At 41.3% G+C, this 16,982-nt stretch overlaps 1 protein-coding gene across 12 annotated transcripts in view; it reads right to left on the reverse strand.

Moving 5' to 3' along the window:
* Positions 1–16,982, reverse strand: part of TDRD3 (tudor domain containing 3) — a 220,080-nt gene that overhangs the window by 100,755 nt on the left and 102,343 nt on the right. For all 12 annotated transcript variants that reach the window (XR_012900634.2, XR_012900632.2, XR_012900626.2 and 9 more), the window contains 2 exons: positions 4,482–4,642; positions 699–840 (listed from right to left, as the gene is read on the reverse strand). Coding sequence is in view for 2 of the 12 variants with exons in the window: in XM_075918923.2 (XP_075775038.1) it covers positions 699–840; positions 4,482–4,642 (303 nt within the window). In the remaining 10 variants the exon portion in view is untranslated. The remainder of the gene's footprint in view (positions 1–698; positions 841–4,481; positions 4,643–16,982) is intronic.

Below are 16,982 nucleotides of genomic sequence, written 5' to 3' on the forward strand. Positions count from 1 at the left end.
GAGTGAATTAAATCAAAACTCTTTATAGTTTCTTTAAAAACTCTTAATACTTTCTGTTTATGTTAAGTGATTGCAGCCTTATTTATGCTCCTGTTGAAGTATAAGCTCCAATTTTGTCTAAGCATAGTTATAGCTTGCAGGGTTCTAACATAATTTCCCTTGTCATTGTAAAAAGAAATTTACTTTTATGAATTAGTGATAGAAAACTTTATTACAGACCACAACTGAAAAGTTTTATCTTAAAATATGTTGAAAGAAAAAAAGAACCCCTATATGCAATGGTCAGGGAACCCACAAGAATCCTTACAACCATCACCACACTTAAAGACATTGCAACAGGCCACATCCCTGCTTCAGGTGAAGAGAACAATTAAAGACACTTTGCTGGCCAAGATAATTTTTAACCCACATTTTAAGTTTAAAATTCTGAAGAACCAAAAAGGTATCATTTGCTGCTAAAAAGTTTTCTTTGATTTCTACATATTCGGCATCTGAACTGCAGCACAAAACATTCCATTTATTTACAGCGATTTGGCTTTACCTATAATAAATAATTAGTACATGAAATATCTAGATTTTTGCATTCAAAATACTATTATATTATTGTATGAAAACTACTACTATTTTTGTTAGTAAAATTTAGCTTGCAGAAGTTACTTATATATAACTTAAACAAGCATTCAGTGATGTTACCTCACCCTTTGTAACTCCCACTTTTCTATAAGATGTTCCACTTCACCGCCAAGAACTACAGTGTTATTGTCATCCAAAAGCAAGAATCCATTTTTCACTTCAATAATTCCTGACAGCTTAATTTTTGTTCCAGGTGGAGTGTTCAGGCTAAAATCAGAAACAAATGCACACAAAAATTTCAAACATTATATTCAGAGATTCCACCAGACAAAACCCCATCACAGGGTATTAGACAGCAGTACAGTAAATAACGTGCAGCAATAATTAAAGAAAACTAAAACTATACGTGTATGTTTTCCCATATAAAGAAAGACTGATATGGAGTTACTTTTTATCTGAGTAAGCCTATTTATAGAACCAAAGTAAATACTTTTTAACTATAAAACACTGGAAACATTCAGCCCCGAGTGAGCTGTTGGGACTATTTGCTTTTGGCCTTTTTTGTACATTTTTTTATTTAAATGAAATAAACCATGCTTAGGAAAAACTATTTAAATCAAATTATTAAGGAAACAGCTATTAAATAACCTTTGAAATGTAGACTGTAAATAATCATAAATACAATAAATATAATATGACGTTAGGATTGCATCATTCAAATTAAATTTTATGTTTAGGAAAGACTCCAGATTAGCAACCTGGAGAAATATATTGCTCTTTATTTAAACAATTAGAGCACAAGTGGCAACACAAACTTTCCTGCACTCCTCTTAAGATATCATCAAGTGGAGATGAAGATTCAAAAACCAGAGGGAGGCACATTGGAGGATGATGAAGATGTATTTATTGTAGGGAGAGCAGTTTCAGTATGTGTTGGTTGTTCTTGAGGCTACTTTGTATAGCTCAAGCTGCTAAAGAATATGCTGTCTCAGCAGCAGTGGTACCAAGGCTGGGACTGGAATTGATAAAGGACACAGCTGACTTCCTTCTATACAACAGACTTCTATACGACACAGACTTCAGTAAAACAGGGGAGCCCAATTCAAAGTAGAAAGCATACTCTATGGATAACAGTAGGGCCAAAGTGGAACACAAATCGGCATAGGAAGTGAGTTCTATCAACTCCAAGTCTACTTCTGTGTGAACATATACAGCATATATATGAACAAATGTCAAATGAAGGAGAGAAGCATCTCAGGGCTTCCTGTAATCTAAACAGCAGACATGTGAATCAACCTCTAACTCTGATATTCCAATAGCTTCTGAGGCACAGTACCAGGACCAATCGCGTGGACACTGGTATCAGAGATAACATCAGTACTTGCATGGGTTTGATATCCTGTCATCCTTGAATTTTCATCAGTCTTTCTTCAGAGTTGGTGGTTGCTAACAGCATGCATCAACTCTGCTGGCAAGATCATAAGAACATACAAAGGGCCAAACTGGGGCAGTCCAAAGGTTCACATAGCCCGACAGCCGTCAAGGCCGTGTGCTTCACAGGGAATAAACAGAACAAGTAATCATCAAGTGATCCATCTCATGGTGCTCATTCCCAGCTTCTGGCAAAACAGAAGTGGTCATGAGCATTTGCACGGTACAAAGAGGTGATGCTGAAATGTCCCCATCAGTTTGAAGCAGTAGGGAGTCCAGCACCGCAAGGTACCAAAGGTCCTTAGCAACTTCATCTTCCCCCAACATTGCCAATGTCAAGAGGACCAGTTGCACCAAAGTATGTGGTGGTGTTCAGGTTGATCCCACAACACATACATCACCAGAGGGGTCACTGTCTATAATTATCTGACTACAATCTAAAATTTGAAATATGCTGAAAAACAGAGGAAACATCTCTGAAACCTCATGTACTACAGAAGGGAACACTTCAAACACAAAAAGAATCACATTGCAATCCTCCAATAGGAAGGAAAAAGAAATCAAGAAACCTATTTGAAACCAACAAAAACAACTTAATAACCCCCAAAACACAATGTTGCGCCGCTTTTCAGAAAGTGCTCTTTTATAATATCTCAACAGCAAGTTACTTAAACAGGAATAGAAAATATTAGTGCAATATCCTAAGGATGAAGGTAATACAAGTGAAACTAATTGAGAGAATCATCCATAAGACTGCGTTGTTATTGCCACTCCATCAGTAAAAATGGAGTCTGATTTTCTTTTTTTCTTGCCAAAATTATCTGTGACAGTGGATATTTTGCAATGAGTATGTATAACTAGATGCAACAGATGATAGTTGAACCATCTTCAGTAAGAAACTAGGGTACAGCAAAACTAAATCACATATTTCATCAAAAATGAACAGCTAAGAGGAGCTCAACAACAGCAACGGCACAAAAATCAGACTACTGAAAGAGCCCTATATTCCTCCAGAGCGAAGAGATTTTGCCTTTAGAGTTAGATAAGGTTTTAGCATAACAAATTCTGTTTTCTAGCATATCCAGTGTTTAAACAGCATTCATTGAGATTTATTTATTAGCATTAGCCAGAAAAACGCAGTTTGTCATTCAAGTCCATGATATTTTGTGGGGCAATTGGAGGGAAAACCCTGCACCATTATATTGCCCTTTCAACATGAACACCCTATTATTCTTGCCATTTCAACATAAACACCATCATTAATTACCCTGAAAAATACCTTGATAAAAAGCAGCTGCAAGTTAGACAGTTGATGAACCAGGAAATATATCAGTCTTGTAAGAACGCAACACACAAAAGTGCATATCCCTTGAACTTTATTCATTTGCCATTTCCCACCCCATGAGATTGGTGTCTTGGTGACTATGTTTCTCCCCAGTCTCAATCCAAAGGCCTGTTACTCGTTACAGATATAAAAAAAATACATTAAAGAAACAGAGACGTGTACAAAGTTATTGCCATTAATTTATATTATTAAATCTTTCTGAGCTTCTCTTCTTTCCATTTCCAAAAGAAGTGCACAGTTAAAAAGCCTCAGAAAGAAATACTTCTGATATTCTGGGGAGCAATTTCATTCACTCATCTCTCACTGTGCTTTACATACATTATTAGCAGAGCTTGGTGCGGATACAAAATTGGTACCTGTGGATATAAAGTTGATATCTGCAAATTTGCATCCATATAAGCAAGGCTCGACAAACCACTGATTCTACTCGCCCGTGGCAAGTAGATTTCAGCCAGTCGCTCCATGCGCCCCATTCACCAGTGCTGTGTGCAAGGGCAGTGCCCATCTGGTGCATGCGCGGTGTGGGGCTAGCGAGTAGCTCTCGCAGCAGTTTGTCAAGCCCTGCATATAAGTATATGCAAAAATTAGCCATTGATCTCTGCATCTACATGCAGGACATGAAGTGAATATCCACAGATTTGCAGAACTCTAGTTACCAGCACTGCACCACAAAAAAGATCTAGTCTAACTAAGGATCGTGACCATGTACTCAATCTTTGAACGTTTGGTTTTCACAAATTTGCTGGCTCTTGTATGCCAATAGCTAATTTTACCTATGTTGCTTAACATTTCAGTGTTTTTCAGGTTTCCTCTTCCTCACAAATCTCCCAGACCATGGTCTTTGATTTTATTCTCTATCGAACTTAACTATAACTAATACAAAGAAAAATGCAAGCTCTCAGGCATGGAAGGAGCAAAAAGCAAAAACTATATTCTTTCTTCAATAAAAATCAAGAACAGCAAAAGAAGAAAAGGGGAAAAATAATGTAGTCAAGAACCAAAAGGACTATTGCATTGTAGGAATTACTTCTGCTTATTTTTCAAGTTATTTTGACATGGGAAATATTTTGCATGTTATTTTTTTCAATAATTACTTTTTATATAATATTTAGTGAAAAAAATTGTCATCCACCTTATTTTTGACATATAATTATATTCTATTGCTGTGCAGCTTGTGTGTCCATCAGTCATCTGCAAACGCAGCATTCTGGGAGCAGCCTGAGATTCTTCATTATCCTTTGGTGCAGCAACATTGCGTATTTTTTGTATCTGCAGGACACATGGGCCTTCCAGCTATAAATACAAAATGGAAAAAATGCAAAGTGAAAACATGAAAAACTCAATCAATTTTGATTTTTTTAAATTGGCATTTTACTATATGGTGTTGTCATATAAACTAGCCATATAAACTGAAGCCCATAGGACACACACAGTCTTGTGGTCTGAAATTTCTGAAGTTTCATGTTTTAGATTGAATTTTACATAAAAATGGATTTGCAGAGAAAAGCCATTCTTCTATGTTTACTAGCTACCAATTATCTGCAGGGGATGAAGAGTATTTTTTTTAAAAAGCTAAGAAAATATTGTCACTTTCAGATTATATGGGAGACCGAACACCATAGGTTTCCAAAGTCACAGTACAGTAACAAGAACATCAGCCAGCTATACAGATCAACTGGCTTTAAAAGGGCTTTTTTTCCAGATAGCTCTGACAGCTCATCTATGGGTTTGTGTCCGCTTACCCAGAGAGTGATACTCCAGAGATTATCCCAAAGGGTTTGAGTTAGTGGGTCCAGTAAAGACCCACTGAACTGACCACTGATGGTGCCCTGTCAACCCCAGTACTCCCATGGAGTAAGGGTAGTCGATAATAGAGTTTTTCCTATTGAGCTCCCAGTGGGGATGCCACAGAAATTTGACCTAAGGTATGTCGACTCCAGTTACGTTATTTTCATAGTGGGGGTTGCCTCTTACATGGACTTTTTCCCCTAGTATAGACCTGACCTAAGAACATAGGGTCTTCAATTCAAGGTCTAACAATTAGAAGAATGTATTTAAACTAAATTCACTAAATCCACAATGCACTACATATCCCAATGAAAGAATCTCATTTGGTTGACTTACAGTCAGAGTGGATTCATACAAATCCAAGTGATTTCATAATTTCAATGAGCAATGATTTCAATGAGCAAGTACAAAATCTTGTTTTTAAATCATTTTTATCTTGTTTTGCATTTGTATTTTTAGTTGTTTGGCTTAAAAAATAGTTGGTACAACCACAGAAGAATGTTGATTCACAACTGAATATAGCCATTAAGTTTTTTGCTAACCCAGAATATCCATTATATCTGCACTCATTTTATTTCAATGACTATATAACTTTATAAACATCTACTTAGTTTCTTAATTTTGTACATTTATTTATGTTTAAAATAGCAACGATGCATTTCTTATTTACGAAATGACCTTTTTTTAACCCAAGCTGTATTTGAGAGGTCTTAGGAATGTACTTAAAAATGTAGAAAATTCAGTATTTTAAATTTGTTTTTATTAGTTAAATAAAAATTACCTTAAATATGGAAAAAGGTTTAACACATGGAAAAAGGTTTAAAAAAAAAACTTAGTGATTATTAAACAAAATATGTACTTAGCAACTTGACAGATTGTTTTAGTCACCATGGCCCAGATTTTCAAAGCTATTTAAGTGCCTAAAGATGCAACTAAGTGACTAGAAGGGTTTTCTAAAATGCCTAAGAAGATTAGATGCTTAGCTTCTGTTGAAAAATCAATACAAGTTAGGCACCTAATGTGCTTAGATTGTTTTAAAAAAATCTCCCTAGGCATCTATTTGCATCTTCAGATTCCTATATACCTTTGATGATCTTGCTTCCAATCTTTCAAGTTCTTAGAATTAGTAAATGTCATCTCCCACATTATTTTTATTCAGAGATTGGAAAAGGAAAACAAACTCTCCCACTTTAACAAATTTATTTTCCAAACTGTAATGAATCAGTCCGTATGAAGAAAATATTGTCTCTGAGTCTGCTAGTCAAACTCAAACCAAAAATGTGGCAAAAGCTTTCCTGCACAATAAAAACTGAAAGTATTACATTTGGGGGGAAATCTATATAGCAGCATACATTCCATCAAAGCTGCAAATAATATAGGTACTGAATGCACTATGTGGCACTGTGGCTTATTTACACAGCTTGAGTTGACCTCAAAAGTTTTCCCTGATTGTGTATGTAATTAAAAAGCAGCAACCTTTAACTCATTAACACTTGTGAGTGCTCACCAATTCAACATGTTTTCTTTCATATAAACGATAATAGACCACAGCAGGACTGCTCAACTTTGGAAGCCCCTGGGGCTACAACAATACTCACAGCACATGCCTAGGGCCACAACTTAAGTGTGGTTGCATATACAAGCACATATATACACAAACAGCTTCTTTCACACATTGCCCTGACACTCCAGGCACCTCGTCCCTGGGGGCTAGAAACACTTGACACCCTGAACCCATCTGCAACCAGTCTGTCAGCTTGTGTCTTTCAAATGCTCACCCCGCCTGGGAGACGCCTCACCATTGCAGAGCATGTTCCCAATGGAAGTCATGTTCAAAGGATCACACCCACAGGCCCCATCTTGAGCACCATGCAAACCCAAACTGCACCGGGGGGACACAAACAAACTGGCCACGGGCTGCATGTTGAGCAGCCCTGGACTACAGTAAATTTAAGCCTTAAAGTAAGTTGTGATTTCCAAAGTTTAATTTTAGGGAGGTTAATTTTAAGGAGAAACATTACTTTAATTTAAAAATGAAGAATAAATTTTAAGGGATTTGTAACCACCTTGGTTATAGTTAAGATGTAGCACAAAGATGTTGGCTCCCCTCCACTTCTCTGATCTGCAGGTACAGAGGATTAATCCCAGTCCCTCTAAATACAAGGAAAAAAATATGCTTCATCTAGATTTTAGTCTCTAGTACGCAAGGCCAAATCTACAATAGATCTGGAAGATCAGCATCAAGAAAATGGTTGTACTGGAACAGGGGTTACACAAGATTCTCCAATTACCTTCAATGCAACACAGTTTGAAGGATTTTGGTGGATCACAAAAACAGGAAGTGGAAGCTGACCGATACAATATGAATTTATCTGAAGGAAGGTGAGGGATAAATCAAGAAGGAAGTGATTAAAGGAACAGAATAGAAAAAAAAATATATAAGACTGATGGAGAGAGAGAGAGAAATTTGGGTGAAAAATAAGAAATTAAAGCGATTTCAGGTGGGAAAAAAGGATTTTGCTGAAGTTAAGAAAGAATACAAGTAACTAAGGGGATACATACTGAAGGAATGCTGGGAAGGAAGAGATAAAATAATGCATCGAAAGAAGAGAAAGGGAGGTGAAGGAGCTGCTGAGAAAGAAAGGGAAAACAGGAATTAAAAATAACAGAATCGGCAGTCTGTGCAGGAGAAGTAAGAACTAGCTCTCTCAGAACCACATTACCTATTCTCAAAGCTGGTCTCATAATTAAAGAAAAAATCAAGCAGAATACATGGGAGAGTATGATGAAATGCAGTATTCTGTATTCACTGCTATGATTAGTTACTTTCAAAGTTAAGAGTCCTCCTCATTGTGCATATTTTTCTATGTCTAAATTGGTCTCCTACTACATATCAACATAGCATCTAAGCAGAGTAACTGACTGTGCAGCCTTGAATTAGGAGTTGGAGAAAAAATAAAAAGGGAAAAGAAAGACCCCAAGATTTTCAGTGGTACATTTTTACTTTCACACCTTATAAAAATATTTTAAGGAATCTACATCTTAGAAGTCTCATTAAATTTACCAAATAGAAACACTGGATGGATAGCTTCTGACAATTCATGAATGTAAAAACTACTGAACGTTTACTTGAAGATCTACTTAAACTTGAACTTTTTATATAGTTACATCTCTTCAGTAAACTCATATACTGGTTCTATTTGAAGAAAATATGTGACAATGATAAAATATTGTCAATGATTTTTGTTGTTGGTTGCAGGTAGCCCAATCCTGCTCTTATTGATTTCAAAGGTGGTTATTGGCCCAATCCTTCTTTCTAATGTCAACGTGAGATTTCATTTCTTTTCAGTCAATGGAAGCAGGACTGGACACTACATATACATAAAACCAGTCTATCCTACACTGGATATTTGAAGTTTACAAAGAAAATAAAATCTTTCTAAAAACAATCAACAGAAAAAAAATTCCTGTGGCTTAAGTGGTACAGGCCTGTATTTATGAAGCTGCAGGATGCCTGACTACATGCCACTTCAGTAGGTAGGTAGCTCATCAAAGAGGAGATAGGACTTTAATTATGGAGAGGCTATCATAAGACAGACTATATTTCTGCTGTATCACAATTAAAATAGTCCTAAGACATTTAGTTTTGTCTCACTGAAAAGTCTGATTGACATCTACAGCGTATTTTCTTCTAGAAAATTATAACAATATTTACCTTTTTTCAACAAGACATGGAGTATCTGGCAGCGTGGATTGATTTAAATCAAAGCAATTAAAATAATGATGTTAAATATGATTTAAATCAGCAACAACAAAACTTTGATTTAAATCATCTTTTTAAATCAAGTTGTTCGTTTAATTTTTTCCCTCTATAAAGGATTATTCTCATTCGTTGTTAAGAGAGAGTTACTGACCTTAGTCAGTAATAGCGGTTCTTCAAGGTGATTGTTGCTGTGGGTACTCCACCTTATGTGTCTGGGGAACCGCAGCACCTCTAATGGGAGAATTTAGGTAGTAATGCCCTCGGTAGGCTGAGCATGCAGGGCAGCTGGCATATGCCAGTGTGACTACTCTGCATGCATAGTGAAATGTCCCTTCAGTTCCTTCACTGCCCCAGAAATAGGTGGTTCCGAAGCAGAGGAGAGGAAGGGTGGGAGGTAGAGTACCCCCAAGGACAACCATCTCAAAGAACCTCCATTACTGCACAAAGTAACTAAGCTTCTCTTCTTCTTCTAAAAGTATCCCTTTTGATGGTCCACCTTAGATGACTATTGAGCTGTACTCTTGCTCAGAGGAGGGAACTTTCGTTGATCACGAGACCACTACTATATTTTGATATATATAATCTTGCTCTCTGTTCTATAGCCTAGGAAACCAGATAAGTATGGAGCTGCTCTATTATACTGTGTCTCTTGCTTATCCTCGATGGCTCTGCGTAACAACTTCAGGGTCAACTTCCTTGTAATCTTTGTAATCTGTTAGTTTGTAGTATAGGAAATTGTTGATTTAATTATAAATTATATACATAGTAATTAGAAGCAGGTATAATTGTATTCATTATTTGCTTATTAATATTCATTTTATGGGAGTTAATACTACTAAATAAGGCTTTAGGATAAATAGTGATAGACATATGAATTAACATACTAAAATAGATAAAAGGGTGTCACCAGGTTGCTGCCACTCGGACAGTGTGTTAATATCCGAGGTAAACATACATAGGTAATAAAGTAGTTCGGTTTACCCCATCCACTCCTGGGTCACCTGTTTCTTCTCTAATATATGCATCAGGTAAGGATATCATGTCTGTCTGGGCCAACAATGTCTGATTAGTATTATTGTGGCCTTGTTCGGCTTTATCTTGTTGATTATATGATGGAGAAGCGGGATTGGTGGGAACGCATACGACAGTGGAAATGCGTACGACAGTGATGCACTCCATGCTATTGTGAACGCCTCCCTTACAGAGTGTGTTCCAATGCTCGCACGAGAACAGTACTATGGACACTTCTTGCAAACAGGTCCACCAAAGGAAACCCTCACTGATGGAACATTTCTACTAGGAGAATCATACCAATCTCCATTTATGATTCAAATTGAAGTTCCTACTGAGGGCATAGTATTGTCTTTGTCTAGCAAATAGGTGGCTTGAAAATGTATGTTGTATGCGACACACCATCTCCAGAGCCAGACCACTTCTATATAGAGGTGGTATAAACTGGCTCTGCCCTGGCAGTTTATATAGTACATGGTTCTCTGATTGTTCATGAAAATTTGTACTGTTTTGTTGCAAATTAAATGTAAAAAGTGCTGGCAGGCATTGCTTACTGCCAGAGGTCCAATATCTTTATGTGCAACTTGGAGTCCTCTGGGAATCATCGTCGTTTCTTGAGTTTGTCGGTGTGTGCACCCCAACCCAAAAGAGATGTGTCTGAGGTGATGGTTATAGATGGTGGTTAAGGGTGGGAAAGTACTTTTTCGCACACGTTCAGTGGGTTGTCCACCAAGCTAAGGACTGTTTCACTTTGTTATAAACTGAGATAATTTTGTTGATGCTATGGAAATGTGGCTTGTAAAACGTCCTTAGCCACAGCTGCATGGGTCTCATGTAATCTGGCATGCTGTATCACAAAAGTGGCTGTCGCCATCTGACAATAGCTAAAGGCATAACTTTGTAGCAATCTGGGGACTGCTCTGTGCAAGTCCTACCTGTTCTGTGGCTGCCTGGTACCTTTGTTGTAGAAGAGAGGCTATTGCCACTGTGCAGTGTAGGTAGGCTCCTATGAACTCTAACTTTTGAGTAGCTGTGAGCTTGCATTTGTAGGTTTATTTGCAAACCTAGTCTCTAAAACACTGACAGTTAAAGTGACTGTATCGTCCATCTCCTGATATGTTTGTGCTTTTAACAGGCAGCCGTCGAGGTACAGAAATATGGTGACTCCCTATCTGCAGAGCTATGCTGCCACCATAGCCAGACCCTTTGTGCTATGAAGAATCCAAAGGGGAGCACCTTGTATTGAAAATGTCCATTGTTGAACGCAAATCAAAGATATTTTGCATGTGCTGGGTGAATCGACACATGGAAGTACACATCTTGCAGGTCAAGGGTCGATAACCATCTCCTTTCTCAAAAGCAGGAATTGTTGTTGATCTTGAACCACTGAAGGCATATGTAGCAATTAAGCCTTCTTAAATCAAGAATTGGCCTCTATCCTCCTGTTTTCTTTGTTGAAAGGAAATAATCAGAGTAGAACCCCTTCCCTCTGTTGTGCTCGGGCAAGACTTCTATTGCTCCCAGGTGTCGCAGGTGGTTGAGTTCCTGGAGGAAAATGGTCTCATGAGATGGGTCCCTGAAAAGGAACAGGGGTGTGTGGATTGGAGGAACAAATGAAAAGGAGAGACAATAACCATCCTTGACAATGTCTAATATCCATCTGTCCATGGTGGTCAAACTCCAATTCAGGTAGAAGAGTGTCAGGCAATTGTGGAATGTGGATAGTGCGTCCAGTTGCCTTAGAGGTAAGTGGGCTATTGTATTCTCAACCTGACCTTCCAAGTGTTTGTCTGGAATTTCAAGATTGGGAAGATGAGGTTTGGTCGGTGCTTTACCTGCGTCTAGTCTTGCACTGTCTTCATCAGGCCTCATATTGCCTATGGCTGTTTAAAAAGCATGGATCTGTATTGTTGAGTAAAATATTTTCCCTGCTTCCTCTTTCTTGTAGCAATGTGGATGCCTAGTATTTTCAATACGGCGCTGGAGTCTTTTAGGAAGTGAAGGGTTGCATCTGTGGAGTCAGCGAAGAATTTTGAACTAGATAAATAGAGCTAATAACTATGGCCTTAGCAATGGAGTGAGAGGCTGTATTCGAAGCATTCAGGGATGCTTGCAAGGTGGTACACAAAAAAAGGGAACATAAGAATGGCCATACTGAGTCAAACAAAAGGTCCATTCAGCCCAATACCCTGTCTGCTGACAATGGCCAATGCCAGGTGCTCCAGAGGGAGTGAACCGAACAGGTAATGATCAAGCCATCTCTCTCCTGCATCTATCTCCACCCTCTGACAGAGATTAGGGACACCATTCCTTACCCATCCTGGCCAAAAGCCATTAATGGACTTAACCTTCATGAATTTATCTAGTTTTCTTTTAAATCCTGTTATAGTCCTAGCCTTCACAACCTCCTCAGGCAAGGAGTTCCACAGGTTGACTGTGCACTGTGTGAAGAACTTCCTTTTATTTGTTTTACATCTGCTGCCCATTAGTTTCATTTTGTGACTCCTCGTTCTTATATTATGGGAAAAAGTAAATAACTTTTTCTTATTCACTTTCTCCACATCACTCATGATTTTATATACCTCTATCATATTCCCCCTTAGTCTGCTCTTTTCCAACCTGAAAAGTCCTACTCTCTTTAATCTCTCTTCATATGGGACCCATTCCAAACTCCTCATTATTTTAGTTGCCCTTCACTGAACCTTTTCTAATGCCAGTATATCTTTTTTTGAGATGAGGTGACCACATCCGTACAAAATATTCAAGATGTGAGGGTACCATGGATTTATATAAGGGCAATAAGATATTCTCTGTCTTATTCTCTGTCCCTTTTGTAATGATTCCTAACATCCTGTTTGGTTTTTTGACTGCCGCTGCACACTGCATGGACGTCTTCAGAGAAATATCCACAATAACTCCAAGATCTCTTTCCTGATTAGCTGTAGCTAAATTAGTCCCCGTCATATCATATGTATAGGTGCATTACTTTACATTTATCCACATTCCATTTCATTTGCCATTTTGTTGCCTAATCACTTAGTTTTGTGAGATCTTTTTGAAGTTCTTCACATTCTGCTTTGGTCTTAACTATCTTGAACAGTTGAGTATCGTCTGCAAACTTTGCCACCTCACTGTTTACCCTTCTCCAAATCATTTATAATTAAGTTGAATAGGATTGACCCTTGAGCAACACCCCTCTCCATTCTGAAAATTTATCATTTATTCCTACCCTTTGTTTCCTGTCTTTTAAGCAGTTCTCAATCCATGAAAGAATCTTCCCTCTTATCCCATGACAACTTAATTTACGTAAGAGCCTTTGGTGAGGGACTTTGTCAAAAGCTTTCTGGAATCCTCATTTGTATTTGCTTTGAATTGCTCCCTTTTGCTGTCACTTATTCAAATATTTGGCTAAATGGGGCAGTATAATTAGCTCTACAACTGCAAGGATGCTGAGGAATAGGCCTTTCTGCCCACTAAGTCTAAGCATTTCCACTCTTTGTCATACGGAATGGTGCAGGTGGGAGGTGGTGAGAAAGTGGAGATCTCATTGCTTGAAGCAAAATCCTCTTCCTTTTCCTGCACCACTGACCTGTTCAAAGAGCATAGAGATGGAGCTTGTGTTGTGAAGGAGGGCAACGGTTGAGGCTGAGGCGGCTGAGGCTGCTGTTGTTGCTGTGCTGTATATAACGCCCAAGGGTCCGAATAGGGTCAATTAGTAGGCATTGTGGTGATTGCATTGTGGAGGTAGTCGGGATTGCGCGGGAGAGGAATTCCTGGCTGTGTGTACCCACTATAGGCTCTTCATCTTTGTCACTAGAGAGCGGAAGTACCAAACCTCCAGGAGTGGAGTGGCTGAATCTACCTGAGGTCAGTGTAACTTTGGTATCGAATAGCGGAGTTGTCAGTGCCGAGGTGACTTGTAGCTCCTCACTAGTAGTGAAGAGATGTGGTCCAATAGCAGTCAAGGCTGATGCTACAGCCGGTGCCGCAGGATCTGTGGGGTCGTTGGCGTTTATGCTTCTTCGATGCCCTGAGTTTGGGACGTAATAACGCCTCGACCCCTTTTAATGTAGGGGTCAAGGTTGCCGGCGTTTGCCACAGGGCGTTGGTAATCTTTGATACCGTTTTGTTGAGCGGTAAGGCTAATCGCGCACGCGCGTCGTCCGTGAGGATGTCCACCATTGGATCTGTGTCCTCAATAACAGGTTCCACCGGCACGGCCAAGTTAGCCGCCATGCGGCGGAGGTGGTATTGGTGTGCGCGGGCATCCACAGATGGCAGGCTCGGTGCGGGGTCAGCTAGAGCCTCGTCCGGGGACGACGACGACGACGAGGAAGACTCCTGCAGCGGCACAAGGACAGTTTTGTGCTTGTGCTCCCAATGGGTCCACCTCCGGAGCCGACGGTTGCGATGCCGGAGGGTCGGGTCGGGTTGGGGTGCCCGGAGGGGGGAGGCAGGGGCTCGAGACAGGCACGCAGACGGACGGGAACCGTGTCCTGACATCCCCGACCCCAAAGAAGGAGGCAGCTGACCCTGCCATTGGTGGTAGGCCCAGGAGATCCAGAAAGGCCACTGCGGGTGTGGAGACCACGTTTGTTGAGTGTGGTCCTTCCTATGTCTGGACCTCGATCTGTGGGTCGAGGATGCCCTCGACGAGTCCGAACGGAGGAAGCATCCGAGTCCGAGGAATAATCGGACTCCGGCCAGGGTGGAGCCGATGCAGAGAGCGGGGCAAACTTCACCATTGACTCTGGCTTGCCCGCATGAGTACGTCGTGGCCGCGCTATCTGTGGGGCCGGAGGACCCATGGCATGTGCCGGAAGGCCCACTGACGCTTGCGGCACCAGGGGACCCAGGCCCGGTGCCGACTGTTCAACGGCACCCAGTTGTGGTACCGGGGTGCCCAGGTCAGGAGCCGGATGAGTTGTCAGCGACTGTGGCACCGAGGTGCTGAGGCTCGGTGCCGGTTGAAACGGTGCCCAAGGTTGCGGCACCGGGGTGCTCAAGCCCGGTGCCGGTTGAGTTGTGTCCGGCGGTTGTGGGACCGGGGTACCCAGGCCCAGTGCCTGGCAAGACCACTGGGTCGATGCCAGTGCGGGTGAGGGCACGGAGACAGACGCCGGCCCCTGGACGACCTCCATGGAAGAGAGCTGTCTGAGTGGATGCCACACGGCTACTCAGATACGGAACCGGTACCGCCATGCGGGGAGCTGGCAAGGAGCTCAGCTGCGGCTCAGGCCGCGTATGGCTGGAAGCTCCCTGGGAATGATGGCTCAGCGACGATAGGGAAGCCGAGGTAGCGATCGGTACTGATTCCACACGGGATGGTCCCGACGCGTAAGCCACTTTAGCATGCCGACCTGGGCCATGCTGGGGCGAAGCTGTAGTGAGCTGAGCCTCCGAGGATGGTAACCTCGACCCTTCCGAGTCCACCGAGGATGGCGGGGAGGTTGTGAGGCTAATAAGGTCCTGCGCCACCTCGAACATATCCGGTGTGGACGGTTGGTGCGGAGGTAAGCGGCCAGGACTACCAAGACCTCCTCGGCGCTGACGGTGTGGAGGGGACGATATGCGCACCGGAGAGCCCATGGTGCGGTGCCCCACCGACGTGGTCTTCTTCGACGGAGACCTTCCCCGGGACTTCTTCACTCTTTTAGTTGGAGGAGAGTACAATCGGTGCCGGGACGTCGACACCGATGCGCAGTGCCGGTGAGGGGCGTCCCGCGTCGAGGCCGGTGCGCTGCGCACCGCAGGCTGTTCCGGCGGCACCGGCTGAAGCGCTGTCTCCATGAGGAGATGTTTCAGGCGGGAAACCCTTTCTTTTCTGGTACGGGGCTTAAAGGACTTGCAGATTTTACAGGCAATAGCCAGATGAGCCTCACCCAGGCACTTAAGACAGCTGTCGTGAGGGTCGCCCCTGGGCATAAAGTTCCCGCAGTCCTCGCACGTCTTAAAGCCTTGCGACCCTGGAATTCTTTACCCCCAAGGGGGAAGGAACAAAGCAACTAACCTAACTATCTAACTGTGAGAACTATTTACAATGAATGTGAGAACGGGAATCATTAACTAACTAAGTAGGCTGGGAGATATGGAGACGCTCCAACGACTGTCGCTGCGGTAGGAAGGAACTGAGGTGGGGCAGCGCCGGCAGGGGTACTTATGCCCCGCCATAGCGGCGCCACTCCAGAGGGCGCCCTGCCAGCGCTACGGGTACCGCTAGGGAAAACGCTCCGGAAGACGCGGTGCGCACACCTACTTCGAATGGACATGAGCAACACATCTCGAAGAACAACAGTTACAGGTAAGTAACCGTACTTTTCTCTAACGGAGGTATGAGAGCCCTTTCAACGGAGCTGGGGGCCACACAGCTGAAGCCATGGAATGCAAGTCCAGATTCCCAGGGTCCTTTACGGGCCTAAAGCCACAGACCCAGCACCTTCGCCATAGAAAAGTGCAGCCCATGTCCACTTACCAAAATCTTGGAGTAATGAATCATCAAAAATTATTGCCCACTTCTACTTTAAACTAATTCTCTTTAGTCTTTTTTTTAAAATACAATTACTCAGTATCCAACAATATAAAAGTATCCCTTTTTAAATGTACCATGTAAATAAATTAAAACATTATCATACAATAACTCAGAGTTGAAAAGTTATGCTAAATATTGTTCAATGTACTTTTGTTTTGATTTATACACTCATTCAATATTAAAGAGTGCTTATTCTTTGTTCTGAGTATTCCTTAAGTTTAACAATTCAATCAATAAATAGACAAATGCATTGATCTTCTTCACTAAATTAGCACATATAAACAAATGAAAACATTTTGTAGATATTGATCGATTTCTAGAAAAATCTCCCTCACATCCACAGCAAACAAATGGACCTACCAGCATGTCTGGAAGGTTAATAAACTAGAAGAGCATGGCTCTAGGTAAACCACAAGTACTCTCATTATACAGTCAAAAACCGGTTTTGGAGGCAGGTGTTTCACATCTTTCTCAGGCACATGGGGCTGACCGTATTATAATGTATACTGAATACCAGCAGACCAAAGATAGTGCTCTCCTTC

The sequence above is a fragment of the Pelodiscus sinensis genome, chromosome 1 (assembly GCF_052426305.1).
Source record: "Pelodiscus sinensis isolate ZL-2025 chromosome 1, ASM5242630v1, whole genome shotgun sequence".
Taxonomy (NCBI): Eukaryota; Metazoa; Chordata; order Testudines; family Trionychidae; genus Pelodiscus; species Pelodiscus sinensis.